The 20557-nt window shown below is 34.3% G+C and overlaps 1 protein-coding gene and 2 pseudogenes across 1 annotated transcript; 2 read left to right on the top strand and 1 right to left on the bottom strand.

Annotated features, from left to right (window-relative positions):
* The first annotated feature begins 5849 nt into the window (after positions 1-5849).
* LOC122583932 (11S globulin seed storage protein G3-like) lies at positions 5850-8272 on the top strand. Its single transcript, XM_043756308.1, has 3 exons — positions 5850-6159; positions 6629-6912; positions 7298-8272. The coding sequence occupies exons 1-3, from the start codon at positions 5850-5852 to the stop codon at positions 8270-8272; spliced, it is 1569 nt and encodes a 522-aa protein (XP_043612243.1).
* Positions 8273-11825: 3553 nt separating this feature from the next.
* LOC122583112 lies at positions 11826-15439 on the top strand (annotated as a pseudogene).
* Positions 15440-16394: 955 nt separating this feature from the next.
* LOC122582001 lies at positions 16395-18796 on the bottom strand (annotated as a pseudogene).
* Between the last annotated feature and the right edge of the window lie 1761 nt (positions 18797-20557).

Here is a 20557-nt window from a genome sequence, read left to right on the forward strand (position 1 = left end):
TAAACATAGATTGTAGTAAGAAGATGAAAGTGAAAATGTTTGTGGTAAAAATTGACCTTTAGACGTTATTAACTATTAAGTATTTAACGATTTAATACTAGTTAATATGAACTTTTATTTATACACGAGCTAATTAAGCCGATTTCAACCCGGACTTATTAATAAAAGTTTTTTATAGTATTAAGTAAGTTAAACAAAAAATACTATACTTTAAGATATAATTTAGAGATGACAAATAAACTATTTTTATAAATGATGATGTCATAACAATTGTCTTTTCTTTAATATACTAAGGCAATTGATAATATCTAGACGAAAAAAGATGTTGATACTATTTTTAAAAATTGACAAATAGTCGTTTCAAGAAAAATATAAGTTAGATAATTAAACTTTAATTAATCACATGAGACTTAAGCTAGAAAATAAATAAATTATAAATCAGTTAAAAATAATTTAAACATTAAATAAGATGATGTCATAAATCAAGATAATAAAAAGGATATGACAAATAAACTATTTTTATAAAATGATGATGTCACAATAATTATTTTGTATTTAATATACTCAAGCTAATTGATAATATCTAAACGAAAAGAAATGGTGATACTATTTTTAAAAATTGACAAATAGTCGTTTCAAGAAAAAATAAATTAGATAGTTACATTTTAATTTACATGAAACTTAAGCTATAAAAGAAATAAATTATAAACCAATTAAAAAATAATTTAAACTTCAAATAAGATGATGTCATAAATCAAGATAATAAAAAAGAAATAATTAATATGAAGAAGCTTGATAATGACAAATAAGCATTGTTTAGAAATAAATGATGTCACAAGAATTTTGTTTTATTTATATAAGAGATATCTCTACTACATTATAAAGCATTTGTTCTTTTTATTTTTTCAACTTTACACAAGTAAAAATCCCAAAATACTCTTATCATTTATTAATAATACCCTTAGAATAAATCTCAACCACTCATTTTTCTCCCTCTCCTCAAATTTTACCCACTCGTTTTTCTCTCTCCTCCATAAATTTCTCTAATTCATTCATAATCTTTTACCTCAAAAACCGTAAATCAATAAATTATAAAAATTATAGGAGTGTTCTTAAAATTTCATGTTTTTTCATTAGGGATGTCATTCGATATACTTTTGACGGATTTTTTAATCCGATGGTGGTGCCCGTACGACTAAGGCATTTGGCTATCACACTCCATGACCTATAATCTATGACTTATCACCCTACCATCTTACCGCCACAATGCGCGGATACTTACTCTCGTACGTTAATGTTTATTACACTTGTAGTAATAAAACGATCACTTTATAAGATATTTTTTGTTTTTAAGATATATTTATTGACATATTTTTTTTGAAAAGTTTGAGGACAAATTATCAAATTATTAGAGGAATGTTAGGTAAATCATGCAGTACCTATCTTAGGTAAAGCAGGGGGAGATTATGTAAAATTCAGGGGGAGGTTATGTAAAATTCAGGGAGTTGTATATATTTATCAAATTCAAAGGTTTAATTTGTAACTTTTTTAAAGTGACAGTACCTAAGCTTAGGTAAAGTGTGCAGTACGGATCATTTTCCCTAAATTATTACTAGTGATGTATGTATACAACAAGTTAGTACTTTGGAAAAGTTACAAACCAAAAAATATCAAATGATGTAATCGTTATGATAGCATATTGGTACATTTGGTTAACAAGAAATGAGATGCGTTTCTTGAACACTCATTTAAACGTGGAGGCAATTTTCCAAAGCATTAGATCAATGGGTTTTCTTTGGTATAGGAATCGAAAAAAGAATGTAATAACTAGTTGGCGCAATTGGTGTAGATTTGAATTGTTGTAATTGTAAAGATGTGTATATACCCTTGACTATTTGTTGGGGAATGCGAATAAAAGTTACCTTTCAAACAAAAAATGGGCTAGTAAAGGGATTGGAACCCCCGCCAACTCCATCACAAAAAGTCAAAAACCATACTTGAAGCACTTTGCCAACTGATCTACTATTTTGTTAGATTTAAGGTCTAAAATAGTTATACAAGTCTCATTGCGAAATCATAAGTTTGGGGGCGGGACCCGCCCCCTGCCCCAATGAAGTTCCGTCTATGCCTTTAGATCTGATAAAATTGATGAATGAAGAATCACAAAACACAAGTATTCTAATGATGAACAATGATTTTCATGATGCACGATGATTTTCAGTGAAGAAAAACCTATTGTTTATTGTTTTACTTTAATACTTATTTTATTTTACCTACAACCTACCAAAATATTCAAGATGTAGATCATTATTGTAATTTTGGATCCGACTAGTACGATTATTGTTTAGGGCAATTCATTGGATCATATATGTTATCTTGTTGACTATGAGATTGTAATCCAAATTGATGTAAAAAATGATTAGGTTTTTTTTCTTTACGTTATTGATGGATGTTTGGCTTGGGTTAAAATTGTCCCTATTTTGTGATAATGTCATAAAAGTTTCTCTTAACTCAAAATAGTCTTCATGTTCTTTGCATGTTTTGTTTTTTACCTTGTGATGTTGTAAAAGTTTTTGGTTAAGTTGGATTAGTATATATATTTCTCTCAATTCTAATTGTTTAGTATACGTCCGATGTTGTTTCAGACATTTATGATGATATTGTTGTGTTCTATTCTTGCTTGGAAAGATTATGTTTTGATTATGACATGTTGAGTTGTTTTTCTTTGCATATTATGCTTACAACATCTAAACTTTGGTGTTCGGGGAAGTATTTTGTATACCTATTTTTTCTTTATTTTTCGGCTTGCCTCTTCAATCGTGTTGTTAAATACTTTTGTTGATATTCAATTGTTTATTTTGATATTCAATTGTTGTATCTAACTACAAGATTGAATGGGAAGAATTTGAGTATATTGAAGTGTTTGTGTTTGTTTGGTTTGCATCTGAGTGGAGCAGAGTGAGTCAATTCTATAAATTAAAAAAAAATAAAAAATAAATAACATTTTCATGTAAGTTCTATAGATATAAAAAATAGGGAGGTCTTTTTTATTTTTAGTTTTGAGCTAATCTATGTATAATCTTAAATCTTTAAATTTTTTTTTTTTTTAATCTTGCTCTTGCTCTTCTGTTTGCTTCAGTTGGTTGGTTGTTTGTGTCATACTCTTGGTTATGTGTGCTCATAATTCACATATCCTTACTCCCTTGATTTCCGATTCTTCATGTGTAGTTGTTTTATAGTTATTGTAGTTGTTTTATAGTTATTCAAGATGCTCGATTGCAATGACTCTTTTGAGCTCTTGCAGGTGTGCATCTATCTCTTATGACCGTTGGGGTTCTTTCAACAATATCTGATATTAAAAGTGTATGTAAGTTAGGAGAACACGATCAAAAGTAATTTTGAGCTTTTGCTACTGTTAGTGCATGATAAATGCTTTTGGTTTGTTTTGGATCCTAGCTGTTAGAACCGAGGTTAATGGAAAGTAAATGAGAGGAGATGTAAAGAGATGTTGGTGGTTTTGTGGTAAAAAGTATAAAAGCTTGTTATATTATTTTGGTTTTTGGCTGAACTGCTGGTATAATGAAAAGTTCAGATGGAGTAGGCGTGAGATTGATGATTGATATATGACTTTATGGATAACTTTTTTAGGGAAACATGTGCTATGAGAGACATGGAAAGCATGATAGTTTTGAGCCTAAAGTATTTTCCCAGTTAGAACATAATAATATTAGGATAGTTTGAGCTTACTAGTTTTAAAAGGATATGAGTAATATCCAATCATGAAATGAGCTTGTTGAACTATGATGATGCTTTCAAATTCGATCCGGCTAAAGTAAGAAAGACTAGAGCCCAAATTTATATGAGTTCTTTGTTAGCTACGACAAAAAATTTTAGAAAGTACTTTTGGTCCATTGAGAGTTTTGAGAGTAGCGTCGAATGTGTATTCGGTTCAACTACTATTAGAGCTCGTACAACCTTGAGTCTATTACAGAGGTAGTGTAGAGTTGTAAAGAACTAGAGCTAATAGATTGTGGTTTTAAAAATTTACTTGACTTTTGGGTGATTTAAAGCACGACAGAGTGATGATATTAAGTATAATGAGACCTCGTGATGTTAGGGATGTGATTGGTAAGACTTAAACGTATGAATGGTTTCCAAAAAGAAGGGTTGATGAGTTTCATGAAAGTTTTTTTTTATATTCTATTATTCTGAGTAAGAGTTTATTTGTTGCATTCAAGTCTTGCCAAAGACACTTGGGATAATCAAGGGATTATTAAGTGGTTAAGATTTACCTGGACACTGGGCTAGCTGGGGGATTAGTGGGTACCAAATGATACATGAGATAGGGGGGTTCCATCCAATTACTTTTTTTTTTCTTTTTTTAATCTGGTTTAGCCCGTGTTAGTGCTCTTGGGGTGAAAAACCTTCGGTGTGACTAACATTCCGGCTACCCACATTTAGTGCACTTGGGGTGAAAGGCCTTCTGTGTGACTAAATGTTCCGGTCTTTATTAACCAACTTTTGTTTTTTTTTAAGACTTCACTTCATGAATGCTTTAGTCTTCTTATTTTGCTTCCTGGAACAAGGTTTTCATTGTATTCGTTTTTTGTAATAGAATTCTTCGAGTTATCCGTCACTAAGATTGTGTGTGGGTAAGGGGTTCTAAAGTGTCAGTGTTTCTTAAATCTTAGCTTTGGTTCTATACAAAAATATACAAGATGGTAGCTATTTGATGTAATCAAGTTGAAGGACTGAAGTGTTTTTTATCCTGGAAATGAAGGGTAATATATGTGTGGGTTACAACTATAACGTCTGATAATTGAAAATAAAACCCATGTGAGTACTAACATCCCTTTGCAACGGTTAGCATAAGAATAAGTAATCCATTTTTATGTTGAAAATACCAAAATATTTTAGATGTAGATCATTATTGTATTTTTGCTCCCTCTAATAGTTATTTTTATTTTTTTTGTATTTGAACATAAGTTATCTATAATAAATCTTTTGATTTCTTCGTAAATTTATCTTAATTCTATTGTTCAATTGTTGATATTTGATTGAATCTCTATATACTTCTATATCTATTCTCTATTTTAAAATAAACTACCATCCCCTCTTTTCAACTCTCTACCTTTAAAATACTCAAAATACCTTTAATTTTCAACATATTCCTAACTCACACACTAAATTAATCCAATATATCCCTAAAATATTTCTATACTCTTAACAAAATTATTTACAAAAGATACATTCATCAACCATAAAATAACTAAAATACCATTTATATCAATTACTTTTAGATTAATAATCGCATCGTTACCACCACCGTCACCCGTTGCCGCCACCACCGCTGCATTGGGCGGGTACCCATCTCGTATTTTTTACAAGACCTCCAGCTATTCGAAGGTAAACGTTTTTCAATCCAGATTACTTATTTACCATTAGTACTAGTTTAATACCCATTGATAAAAAGCCAATAATGAATTGATTATCTATGTAATAAAATCCATTGACAAACTTCATAAATTTACCATAACTTTCATTCATTTTAGCCAAGAAAACTAAGATACACTAACAAATAACCAGCTTACTCACTAGCTAGTAACAAAAAAAAATGTATCTAGCATAAATATGAGTCGTTGTTCATTACAATTCAATTTTACTCTTCATGATAAGCACTAACATGGATACAGAAAACACACTTGTACACATACATACTGCCACTCCTCCAAGTGTTAACAATTTTCATGGCATAACCTCATACGTACATGTCATTTCCTCCTTCATTTCCTCTATAAAACCCTCCTTATGCAGTCTCTATTCGCCACACCACCACAAAACAATTAACAATGGCTTACAAAGCTTCTTTGTTCTTAGCTTTTTTTCTTCTCGTTTCCACTTCCCTTGCTCGCCAGCAACAACACCAACAGCAGCAACAACAGCAGCAACAACTAAGAAATGTTTGTCAGCTTCGAAACATCGATGCTCTCGAACCAAACTATGTTGTCCAAGCTGAAGCTGGTCTGACCGAGTTCTGGGACGCTAACAACCAACAGTTCCAGTGTGCTGGTGTCGACTTTATTCGTCACAGGATCCAACCTGGTGGCCTACTTTTGCCTTCCTATGTCAACACCCCCATCTTGGCCTTCGTCGAAAAAGGTATATATATGTACATATATTTTGAACATATAACATGTCTCAATGTGTAACATTGTTATCACAGCTGGTACTGAAAATTTAAGTGTCCAATACATATTTTTTTATTTATGACAACTTTTTTTGGCTAACATCCACAGTTTTGGTGGGCCACACCGGGTTTGAATCCCGGCAACGTCCTAATTAAAAGGTTTGCTCTCCCATGTGTAGATGAGTATCGCGGTTCTAAGGCCCACAGTCCACTCACCACATTTGCATGAAGCCTTGACCCCTAAGAAGAAACAACAAAATGGAACATTCTCTAACCATTAGGCTATCACCCCAAGGGCTTATAAATGACAACCAATGTTATAAACTTAACACTTAAAATTTCTTTTGAAATTAACTAACATTAATTGTTCTAAGAAAAAGAACTAATAGGTATATATATATATATATGTTATTGTCTCAATTATATGATCTATATATACAGGTAAGGCTGTGCAAGGAGTTATATTGCCAGGATGTCCAGAAACCTTTGAAATTTCACAGCAGCAACAGTTTTCTAGCCAGGGCCAGCGACAGGGCCAGCAACAGGGCCAGAGATTTGATCAACAAGATCGTCATCAAAAAGTAGAGAACTTGTACCCTGGTGATGTCGTTGCTGTTCCCACTGGTGCTGCCCACTGGCTTTACAACGATGGTGATAACGAACTTGTTGTTGTCGTTTTCTTTGATGCTCAGAACAGCGATAACCAGCTCGATCCTAACCACAGGGTATATATACATATATATACACATTATTACATTAAGGCCTTGTTTACTTTCTACTTAATGAACTTAATAGTTAAGAACTTAATCATTCAGTCAAATTTCATGTTTCTTTTTTGACTTAATAAACAAAAATAACCGTTAATTACTTATATTTTACTTAATACATACAGACATTATTTATGTATTTAGCCACTTAATACACTCAGCACTTACATATTGTTAAGAGGACAAGAAAAGTTTGACCTTTAACGAATTCAAATATATATTAAATGTTTTTTTTAAATGCTGACCATTAAAGAATTCAAATATATATATATATATATATATATATATATATATATATTAAACTTTTTATAAATGATTGACTAACATTATTATATTTTTCTAGAGATTCTTCTTGGCTGGTAACCCACAAGATCAAAGCCAACAATTCCAGGGACGACAACACACACGAGAACAACAACAACGTCCGAGTCGACAACAACAATCTCAACAACAGAACGCCGGCAACATCTTCAGAGGATTCGACACCGAATTCATCGCAGAAGCATTCAACGTCGACCAAGAAACCGCCCAGAAACTTCAAGGAGAAAGAGACCAAAGGGGCCACATTGTTAATGTCCAACAAGGCCAACTTCAAATCATCCGTCCCCAACAAGAACAACAGCCATGGGGGCAACAGCAACAACAACCATGGGGGCAACAACCACAATACCCATGGGGGCAACAAAGGGGACAAGGACAGCAACCACAATACCCATGGGGGCGACAACAACAAGGTGGATCCGGTAGAAACGGGTTGGAAGAAACCATCTGTAGTTTAAAGGTTAAAGAAAACATTGACAACCCAACCCACGCCGATTTCGTGAACCCACAAGCGGGTCGAATCTCGAACCTCAACAACTTTAAATTCCCAATCCTTCAACTACTCCAACTCAGCGTGGAGCGAGGCGAACTCTACCCAAATGCAATTCAGGCCCCACACTACACATTCAACGCCCACAACCTTGTCTACGTAACAGACGGAACCTTGAGGGTACAGATCGTGAACCATGAAGGAAACTCGGTTTTTGATGACGAACTTAACCAAGGACAAGTTGTGGTCATTCCTCAGAACTTTGCGGTTATCAAGAGAGCTGGTCAACAAGGAGCCAGATGGGTTTCTTTCAGGACAAATGAGAATGCCATGATCTCGAACCTTGCTGGTCGTTTGTCAGCCATCAGGAGCATGCCCGTCGGTGTGGTTGCGAATTCATATCAGATTTCGGTACAAGAGGCTCAACGTTTGAAGTATAACCAGCCCGAGACTGTTTTGCTTACCCCAGGTTATTCCAGGGAACAAATCCAGAAGGCTGAGGCTTAAGTTTAGTATGCTCGTTGAGAGGTTAAAATAAAAGCGTATGATGACAGTTCTTGTAAATTAATAATAATAATAAGAGTTTTAAGTAATGTAAGAGTAATACTATGCGCTTAACGACTTATAATAAACTCATCTAATTTCTGTCTAATTATGTGTAAGAAAACTCTTTACCTTTACAAGTTTAGTTTATCATACTTATCACTTAATTGTTACAGTTTGGTTGCTTGTGAATTAACGATACAAATTAAAGTTGAAATTGAAAATTGGAGATATATAAAAATAAAAGCAGATGAGTGATATGTATAGTAACAAGTAATAAACTCGCAGCTCAACAAGATTGGACTCATCACCTTAACTGTTATTAAACAATTTTGCCAAAACTTTGTCCTCTAAAGATAGTTTGTCTCACATCTCTAGCTTTTGGCATTTTTAACATTTTCTTGAAATCATTAGACGTCACTAAAGCTTGCAAATCAGATTTGTGTTCATATAAACTCTTTAATGCAATGAATGAGATACCAAACCTGGTGGCTCCTAGGCGAATGATTTCTGTCCAACCTCAACCAATTTAAGGGCCATTTATGGTTATACATGAAAACTGTAATCCGTGATGCAAGTTGAATCAAATTAGCCACTTCAGGTATCTCTATCTCTGAAACATCCTTCATGATCAAATTTATACAGTGAGCTGCACATGGAGACCAAGAAATCATTGGATATTTTTCACTTAATAATCTTCCCGCCGCCTTGTAATTTGCAGCATTATCAGTGACCAAGTGAACAATGTTCTTATAACCAACAATCTCGACTATATCACTAAACAAAATGCACAAGCTTTCTGTATTACTCTCAACATCTGACGCATCAACAGATTTGATGAATGAAACCCCCTTTGGACAATAAACCAAGAAATTAATTAGAGGTCTTTGTCTAGCATCCTTCCATCCATCACTCATTATACTGCAACCTGATTCTGACCAATATTCTCTATAAGAATCAACTATGAGTTTCACAGATTGTTTGACATCTTTTAACAAACTCACACGAACGGCATGATAGGAAGGTCCAGTATATCCATGTCCCATAGAAGCTACTTTGCTCATTTCAATCGGAAATAGAGGAGAATTAACAGCGTTCATCGGTATACAAGCATCATATATCCACATAGCAACAGCTAAATCGGTATCATGTAGCCTTTCTTTACTTTGCCAAACCGATTTAAGTGAAGGCTGAGAAGTATCATGCACACCCCTTGGAAAATATGATTGTGTGTTGTGGATGTAGAAGATGCTTTCCTTTTAGTACCAACACTTCTTTGTGTGCTACCAGTTTGCTCTTCTTGAATTCTACTTGTTCCATTGCCACGAATCTCTTTTGGTTTTTGTGACCCTTCAAAAGCAATTTTCATTTTAGTCCCTAACATTTGCCCGGACATCTTTACATGATGCAATTCCTTTAATTCCAGCAAGACGTTGTTTCATTCTGTTAATGCCCCCTCCACGAAATATATTTTTGCAATGTCTACATTGAAACACTTGTTTCCCTGATCCATCGTCTATTTCATTAACATGATCTCAGGTGATATCCTTTCTTAACTGATGACTTGATTGGGTGCTCGGGCCTAGTACAGGTTCTTCTAGATTCATGCTCTACAAAAAAAAAACAAACAGTTTTTGAATATTTATACTAGTTTCAAATCAATAGTAGAGTCGATGGTTTATTAGTTTATTAAAAAAATTGGAAGATGCCAAGTCAGTCAGTAGTAGAGTCGATAGTTTTGAAAAGATTATCAAAAGGAAACAAGAACAGAAGAGATTTAAGTAACTAGTCATATAAACTACCCATTAATTGATAAATCTTAATTACAAGACACAAATCTGATGGTTAGTAACCAGATTGTTAACAAAAACGAAAAATAAAAGGGATCTACATTGTGATATGTTCTAGAAGGAATTTCTCAAAAGAAAGAAACGTATCACTAGTGATAATCTGCTTCTGTGTTTTATAAAAGGGATGAGAAGCTATCCGTTACTGAATCCAGTACACTAACGGGTATAATGAAGTTACAACCCATACTACTTTGACCCCTCATCTTCATGCAAAATACGCTTCAGCCCTTCAACTTGATTATATCAATAACACATGCTATCTCGTACACTTAGGATATGGGCTAAAGCTAAGATTGGAGAAAACACCGTCACCTTCTCAACAAGTTTGAAGTTTGGACAGAACCCATGTATCTAATACTTTTCAATTTTCACTTTGGCATTTTATCAAACACCATAAGTGCATAAACTGATTTTACAAATAACACACTTCCCATGTAAACTTAAACCAACCAGATTATTAAACCTAAATATATATACAACTCATACAAGTTATACAACTTACAACTTTACAAAATCAATGGAATAATTAAAAACTATAAAGATAATTATTATAAACGATATTTTTTTTTAAAAGAAAGGAAGTGCATTGCCTCTCGTCTATTGAGAAGCTGCTTTACTTAATGAAAGATTCAGTTGAAACTTGAAAGGACTTAAAGATATCCATTGTTGAATTGAGTGATAATGTGATACCTGAAAAGCTACCCACGTTTTTTTTTGCTAGCCCAATATATGACTGGCCAGTGGCCAAGTTTTAGCCCAAGTCAAAAATAGCCCATGGCCCTATCGGCGGACCCTGTGCACATCCGAGCCAACAGCATGAAGTGGGCCGTTATGCATGCCGGGTCCGATATAACCGGCCAGTCCGGTCCGGCCACAAAAACATTGATAATTAAATTTTTCGAAAGTCCTTCACCAAATATAGAAGACAGAATTATAAGACACATTTTTCGAAAGTCTTGCACCAATTAATCGATCTTTATTATCACACTCACCAACAACCATTATAATCAATTTTTTGCTTACGACACATTTTAAGCAACTCGAATCTAGTACCGTCCATGAAAACACCTTTATCTCTTAACCTGGAATGGTTGTTGGTGTGTTTAGTGTTATTAAATCATTTATATGTGTGATTGTAATATTGATTAAAAGGACATAAGTTTATTTGTGGAAATTTGGCCGGTTCATGCCAAATTGTTCCAACTTAATTTCATAAACAGTGAAAACTGTATCAATCTCATTAATTTTATAAAAAGTGAAAAATTCTTCACCTTTTAACCAACTCGGCTACAAAGAATGTTGGGGAACTCGTGACTCGGGATTAGATGGGTGAGGGGAGTTAAAAATTTACGAGAACTCCAAATCGATTTGAGTATTTTATATATTAATGTATGTATGTAAAAAACTTCAAATTTAAATATAATATGTCAAAGTTCAAACAATTAACATAAACTTAAACAAATTTAAAACTATTTTAAGAGTTTATTAAAGGAAAAAATTGTTGACCAGAGTTGACTCAAGTTTAGAACGAGTCAATCAAATTTTAACAAAATTGATCTGATTATGAGTTGTTGACCAATTTCTAATCTGATCTGGTCCGACTCTTGTTCCAAGACGGTGGATTCCTGAGCCGATCCCAATTTCTTGACCAGCTAGCTTTTACAACAATGGCTACATGTATAATACGGGTTTGTGAGTACTAACTACACACTCTTTTGAGCTGATTCGATGCCCCATAGTATAATACGGGGCAGTCACTCTTATGGGTGTCTTAGGGAAAATGCTCCTAGTTGGGATGACAACAAAATATTGAACTATATTAATCCCACCAAAACCGATAGGTTGTCAATAATGAATGTGACTGGCGTCGAAGTACCAATAACAAACGAATCTAAATACCTTATATTAAAAAAAGGTAAATGGATATGGTATCCACGAGAAATATATGTAGTCATAGTCTAAGTTACAAGGGTTTGGTCGAATTTAATGATATAATTAGATCTATTTTTATCAATTAGATTGGCAATGAAAATTGAAAAACTAAATTTATGCTATTAGAGTAATATCTATCTATATGTATAATAATATAATTAAAAGAGGGGGTTGGGGGTACATTTGGCACCCCTAATTCACTTCCTTTAGCTTAATACTTTTTCCTTATTAATAAAAAATGGCCGACCTTTAAAAAATTTTATTATTATTATTATTATCTACATATATATCACATAAAAAACCCTCACATATTCTCAACCCTAAAAAAAAACCTACGGCAAAAAAAAGCTACGATCGACTACTTACTACAAAAAAAAAGTTTTTTTATTTATATACTTTGTTCGTATTTTATTATTACTATTATTATTTAATATTGAATTCTTATGTTATTGTTACTATTATTTTTTTAAATTTAGTTTTTTATGAATTGGTATGTATTTTTCAAATTATATACTCTACACTTTTTGTTTCTTTTTTTATTTAACTAAAGTTGAAAAAAAAGATAAACTAGAATCAATATTTATATAGAGATAATTTTCATATGTTTATTCTTTAGCTTTCGTATTGATTAAGTTGTGATATTGGTCATACACCTTTTGTTTCTCTTTTTATTTAACTAAAGTTGAAAAAAAAGGTAAACTGGATCATTATTTATATAGAGTTAGAGTTAATTTTCATATGTTTTTTCTTTAACTTTAATATTTATTAAGTTGTGATATTGGTCATACACTTTTTGTTTTATAATTATTATAAGTTTTTTATTGTGATTACTTGTACGACCACTAGTACTAAAATATAAACTAGGATAGTTATGAAGGAAATCATTTTCCAACTATACACAGTCTGAATTTCTCTCAATTGTACATTTTCCATACCGCAAAATTAGTTAGTGTAGGCCAGCTAGTCATTAAGAAGAAAAAAACAAACTACACATCAACCACGTATACCGTTTGATGAAGAAAAAAAAAACATCCACCTTGCTCCCATGCATGCCATGCAAGCTGAAACTTGGCTCCATTAATTTTTCCTGACACAGTGACACGACCTCCATATGTGTCAACTCCTCAGCCACGTACCATCCACCGCAATAAATGCAATGCGTGCCACCAATTAACTCCATCATATCGCCTAACCACTACGTACAAACAACCATGGCTAGGCTAGCTAGCTAGGCATAAGCTCTTTCTTTCTTTAATTAGCATTCTTGTTACTTATCATATATATCCATTGCTGCCTTGCTCGTCAACAATGTCAAGGTCAACAAAATTAATCAGTGCCAGTTTCAAAGAATCAATGCTCTAGTACCTAGTGATCGAGTCCCGGTTTCACCGACTTCTTTGACTCCAATGAATTGAACAACAGTACGTTTCGGTTGTTCGCCATCAGATTCAACCCAATGGACTTCTGTTGCCGTCCTATATATACAAACACCCCGGACTATCCTTTTCTTAATTTGTAGTACATATATACATATATATATACGCTAGGAAAAATGAATTTAATTTTAATTGGGTGCATTACATCAAATTAATGTGTTATATAACAAAGTTCATTTTTAAGTGTACGTGTGGATATGTGTATTTAAGTGTACGTGTAAGATTAAAAAAATTTATAGATCTTAAGTTTGAATCGATCCCTTTGGTTTGGAATAGGAAATGGTGTTCAAGGAGTAATGTTGCCTGGTTGCCTTTGTTGGCCCCATCCAGATCATCTCGGGCTCGAATCAAACATATCTAATGAAAAAAACTCACACACACAAACTCATACTTTGTATATAATGAAACACACAAACTCATACTTTGTATATAATGAATTTTGTTAGTCTTTACAATACGTAGACACTTCTATATATAGACAAATTTTCTAACCATTGTGTCTCTTCATTATAGGTCACAACTTTCCATACATAACTACCATTATGACTTTTCCCAAAAGTCACACCCTTCCATAAATAATTCCTTGTAGCCAAAAACTACCATTTGGTTATTAACTTTGATCTTGACACATTAGACCCCTTAACTTATACACTTTAGATACACGATTCTAAATACACAAACTAATTACACGACTCATAAACATGGATTAATGAATTACTATCCAACAGCCCTGAGACTTATGAAGTATCACAGCAACAGTTTGAATTGAAGGAAGTCAAGGTGGAAGCGTTTTCGAAGACTTATGCAGAGATTCTTCCTTGCTGGAAACTCACAGCAGGCACACCGTACATGCAACAATGGCAACCAAGGACATGGGGACAGCGTTCGCAAATCCAATCACAAGCTAGAACAGGGTTCCAACAACATTTTCCAAGCTAGGATTCGATGTCGATATTCTTGCAGAGGCATTTATTGTGGACCAAGAGCTAGATGGCTGAGATGCTTAGAGGTGAGCAAGACCAAAGGGGACACATTGAAGGTGGAAAGAGGCCTTCGGTTTGTCCAGCCTTTGGGGAGTGGTCAAGAACAGCACCAATATCCGGAACGTGGTTTAGAAGAAACCATTTGTTCAATGAAGCTCCGGAAACAGATCGATGATGCTTCAAGTGCTGATCTATACAACCCAATAAACGCTGCCTGGGTTACCCGTCTAACTAACTTCATATTCCCCATTCTCAAACTATTACAACTCAGCGCCAAGCGCGGTGTGCTTTACAATGTAAGAAGCCAATACACTCACTAGTTCCATATATATGATCACTATATAAAACGAGTATATAAACTAAATTGAAATTATTGACATGATTATATCTATGGGTCTCCCCCATAGTCCGTAGGCTACACGTAGATATGACCTGGAATACAATTAGGACGTCGATTTTGATCTGATCGCTAATTTACCTAGTTTGTTGATTCATTTGCAGCAGCATGGTATAGTTTCACCACATTGGATGATGAATGCACACAAAATAATCTACGTGACATACGGGAACATGAGGATGCAGATAGTGAATGACCTGGGTCAACAAGTGTTCAACGAACAAAAATCTGGGAAGGACAGCTTATAGTGGTTCCACAGAGTTTTACAGTGGTGAAACAAGCTGACTACCAAGGGTGTGCGCATGGATATCCTTTTTGACCAATGAAAATGCAATGATGCACTCCTTGGCTGGACGGCTATGAGGGCATTGCCAGTGGATGTTCTTAAATATGCTTGCCGGATATCGAGGGAAGAAGCATCAAGACTAAGTATACCAGGGATGAATATCATTTGCTCTCCCCCATAACCGGGATGTAGATCTGTTGTTTGTACTAGGGTCGATATGAATTTCTTAAGAATAGAAGTTTTTGCTGGCTGTTGATGAGCATCTGAAATCCATGACACAATGAAGGTCTATGATGCTCGTTTGAATAAATAAAGAACCAGGCCCTTTGCGTATGCATGTGACAATGTACTCGTACCTTTTATCATCATGTCGCAAATCTAACTACTGTTTTGGCATTAAATAAATTGGATTCATTTGAAGCTACCACCAAGTACTTGAAAGCTTGTCATTTCATTGACACATTTAAAGTAACCAATCAACCATGGGTTGCCCATCATAAGACCTGCACACTAGCAATCATAAAAGGAAAAAATGAGCTTAATTGTAAACTAAAAACTTTTTTTTTTTTTTGCTTCCTCAGTTTTATTAATCATCAAAATTATTACATCTTTTGAATTCCAACAGAGATGGACATGCCCATCCTGTTCAAATTTTGTTGACCTGATAATTTGAACAGAGTCAAACCTTAAAACTAGAACATGTGGAGAACACCTGAGCTTGAAGAAAGTACATGGCTAACAATTGCAACTTATGTTAAATCAAATTGCCAACCTTCAAAACTTGAATCACATTGCTTACAATAGAACTTTGAAAGAGTGAACCTCTGCTGGCTTGGAGATATTTAAATCATACAGATTAACATTCATATTCAAATCTTTCCAATTAAGCATTATATCTGTCACATTTCGCCATTGTATATATATTCAACTCTCAAAAACTTTATTGTATACATCAAACTTTCAAACTTTCTTGTATGTGTGTAACCTCTTGGATAAACCGCTGAGGTAGCATGGGTTTTGATAACGTGTCGGATGACCAAATACAAAGGATAAGAATTGAAATTTCGTTAAACAGGCAGAATGACTTTCGGACTCGGGGTATTTTTTTAAGTTTGGGTCATCCCTAACAAGTCCTAAATTATCAGTCCCATATTGCCAGACCCATATTTCTGCTAGATAAATTTCAGCTATGCAAGCTCGAATGTTCCCAAAACATAACTCTTACCTGGATCAAGAAGACTCATAGAGCTACAGATTTTCTTTAAAACATGCATATAAAGTGAAGAATAGTTACAACATTAACATCCAACAAATGCTAATGACTAAAAACCAAAACGGCTACCTGTTCCATCTAAGAAACGATCAGTATGCCACCCGTTTGTTTGTAATCCACACAGCAAATTAGGCATCACTGTATTCATCTTTTCATAAGCCTCTTCTAATATTTCTACATCCCGGTTGGATGCCTGAGAGGCATAGGCCGCCACAAGCCATCCTCGCAATGCATCTTCCCCACTAGCATTTTGCTCCAAGACCATATCTGTTGATTTCTTTCCAAAATTTAAAACAAATTTCTCATCCGGAAATAGCTCTTTTAGTTGCTTTAGCCTTGAAGGCTTCATAGCTTTGTGCAAGTCTCTGCCCACTCTAACATTTCCGGCCTCTTTTATCACTCTGTTTGGAAACAAAAGATCCTCTTTGTATCTCAGGTCTGCGGGACTTGATACCTTTCCTGTCTAAAACATACAAGTTTAATTACAAAATGATCACTTTGTATTATATTTCATCATTAGAAGTATACCTGAAGTTAAATGGTAATGACATCAGTATTGTCACACAGTATTCATAAAACTTGTTTTACCAACCTTTAAGAAATCTTCTATGATCATGGCAGTTCGCTGTGGGTTTAGCGTGTTGATTGGAGCAGCTCGCATTTCTTCATATGTACTGTAAACATGTAGTGCAGAAAGAAAAGATCCAACAACCATCTGCAATATTATCATGACAATTAGAATACTTGAAGCATGTAAACATAAAAACTGAGTTAAGATTATACCTTTCCTTGCATTGATGAACAAACTGTAGAAACTAACTGAATCCCTGCACCTAACCCAACCACATTAAATACAGTAGAAATCGCCTCTCCTTTTGCATACAAGTCACTAAGATTTCCCTCCTTGGCAAACGAAGAGTAAATCGGCAATCTTGTAGCTCTTGCAGCAACCGTGGCCATTCCCTGTCAAATACAAAACAAAGACATATTTCAACACAATAATTATAATGTAAAAGCATGACTAGCATGATTAACCACGACCTTACCTTTGCGAAGTTTCCAAGTCCAGCCATTTCAAGAAAAAGCTGCGGACATAATGGGGAAAGAACTTCCAAACCAGTACCCAAGTCGTATAACACATCAGCTACAAATCAAAACACACATTGAAAACCAATGTTTTCAGTGATAACGTAATGAAAAACAAAACAAATACATATATTAGAATGATTCAAACCAAGAACCCGCCACCGTTTGGGCTCAGAATCCATTCTAGCACCCAAATTACTACATATTAGCTTTCCCACATGCTGCATGCCGTCCTTTAGTATCTGCACAACAAAAACAAAATCAGTTAAACATTTCTACAACATCGGTAGTTGTTAAGAGCTCATTCTCACCCAACTAACAGCTGTCGCTTGTGCAGGGGTCGGTCTCAATCCCGCAGCAAATAACAGTGACTGCAAAGTAGTAACATCAGTTAATATACAACAATTTTCGCCTTTACAAAACCCCAAGTATTTACAAAGCTGTAACAATGTAGAAAACCTGAGTAGATAAAACGGATAATGCTGCACTCGAGAAATGTTGCAGGGCTCGAAACTGTGTGTATCTAAGATAACCTTCATTAACACTGCATAAATTACACTTTAATCAACACTTTTATGTTACGAAAACAATATAAACATATGTATTATAAACTTACTTACCTATATGGATAACCTGAAGGAAAAAAAAGTATTCACAAAAGACTCGGAAACCTTATGAATAACTGGTCTTGAATCATTAAGCACCTTCACCTAAAAAAAACACACTATTCATTCAACACTAAAAATTAAAAATTAATTATAAAAAAAAAAAAAAAAAAAAAAGTTTTGAGCTCTAAAACTTGAATTAAGAACTGGGTATTTAATAAGAATTGAAAATAATGAAAACCCATTATAAAAATGCAAAATTTGTGTGTGTGGCATTTCGTCGAACAGGTAAAGGGTGTAAAGAAAATACTGACAGAAAGCTCGCCATCTGGGTCAAACTGAAAGCGGCGAGAAAGGGTGTCGGAGGTTTCAGTCCAGGAGACGGTGGGCGGAACGGGGAATGACTCCGTTGACGGAGCTCCGGCGTCTTTATTCAGAAATTTTATCTTTTCCTGCTATATGAAAATATGAAGACAAATGTAAGAAATGAAGAGAATAAAAGAGAGAATTATGGTTGGGGGAAGAGGAAGGATGGGGGGGCTGACCAGTAAATTCATGGCATTAAACGACGGCGTTTTGTCGCCGGTGAAGTATGGCCAGAGTGAATATGGTTGCAAATTCCGGTGGTGTTTTATCCATTCCAAGGGATTTAAAAGAGGTGAATTTACCCCCCTTAACTTTCTACATATGTACTTTGTCACCCTTGAAATATGCGAGGAACTAATAAGAGAGTTGGAAACTCTCAACATATAAAAATCGCATACGAGTAATAGTCTGGTAATGATATACACTAATTCAATTTTTCTCTTTGAATATGCACCATAAATTTGACATGTGTTAGAACCAATTTATACTTATGTTACCATTAATCAGTTGGATACGAGCCTTTTCATGCTTTAAAAAAATAAAAAATTACTTTGATCTGGTTATATGTTCTGATGTTTCGATGGTACAAATAAAATAGACAAACAATAATTTAGAATAAGTATTGGTAATGATAAATGGTTTTCTGTTTGAGTCAAGCTGACTTGAGTTGTAAAGACTATTGTTTACTTGAAAAACAAAATGAGAAGGAATTTTTAGTTTTGTAATTACTAATTAGAAGCATGGACGGTACCACATGGGGGGCAAAGGGGCAATTGCCCCCCTCAAAATTTAGATTTTGTCATGTATTTTCAAATTTTTCATCGATTTTAAAAAATTTCTTATAGGTTTTTAACATTTTGACCCCTTTTATATTTATATTTCACGGATTTTTTAATTTTGACCCCTCTAAGATTTTTTTCTGATACCGCCTCTGATTAGAAGTATAATTATATAAAGTTTGATTATTATGAAGAATATAAGAATAAAAGTTTAGGCCTAGATTATAAGAGGAAAACTACTTAACTAATACGTACGTACTTAACTTCCAATTGAGTGCTCTAGGTTTATCATAATACCCAACACATAACATTGAACCAATAACATTGAAAATATCCTAGGAACTAGGTAACAAAATTTCAAAAAACACCTAGAATTGTATATGCATGACACACACAATAATACCCAACACATAAAGTATCTGTTGTAAGCTTAAAACAGAACAATTAGTTTAAAACAGATAATGATACCAATAGCTAGCAGCAGGAACTTTAAAAGATAACCGAATGCGCTAAGTCCTGGAGACTCTTTTTCTTAACCAACTAGGTTCAATCCACGCTTGAGCTGAAAGATGTGAAGTTGTAAAGAAATCTCCCAACTTCTCTTGGATACTTTTTCCACTGAATGAGAGATATGTGCATGTTTCAAGTGAATAGAATACTATCTTGTTTGTAGAACTAAATTGTGGAAGGTAGATCTTGTTCTCCATTTCTGGCATTTTAGCTTCAGTACACAGACACGTTGTATTACAAATATAAATCACGTGCTTTCCTATATTACTTACTTTCTCCCATTGCCGTGTTGAATCATTACGCTTGAATACCTCGATGGGTTCTCCAAACCCTCCCAAAACGACTTGTAAAAGATGTTCATCACAATTCGCCAAGAAATATTGTGCCTTGGATCTGCAAATACTTGTTGGGGGTTCCGCATCAAAAAAAGATCGAGAGAGATCTTCTTTACCCACATTTTGGAATGCGACTACTTCTCGGTTGTCACAAAAGGCATAAACGTCTCCGTCATAGAATGTTGGAAAAGAAAGAGAACGTTGTCGAGGATCATCACCTACAACATAGATATGCCAGGCTTGTTCCGGGCGGGCAACAAAATGGATGAGAACATCTTCACATGTAAACCCAACCACCATACAATCAGGGGAAGTGGGTGGTGCCGAGAAACATAGGCCATATAAACAGTAATTGGGTTTTGGAAGCTCGCGATAATCATCTGTGAAGGGGTTATAGAACACTACAGGTAA

Source organism: Erigeron canadensis, chromosome 9 (genome assembly GCF_010389155.1).
Source record: "Erigeron canadensis isolate Cc75 chromosome 9, C_canadensis_v1, whole genome shotgun sequence".
Lineage (NCBI taxonomy): Eukaryota > Viridiplantae > Streptophyta > Magnoliopsida > Asterales > Asteraceae > Erigeron > Erigeron canadensis.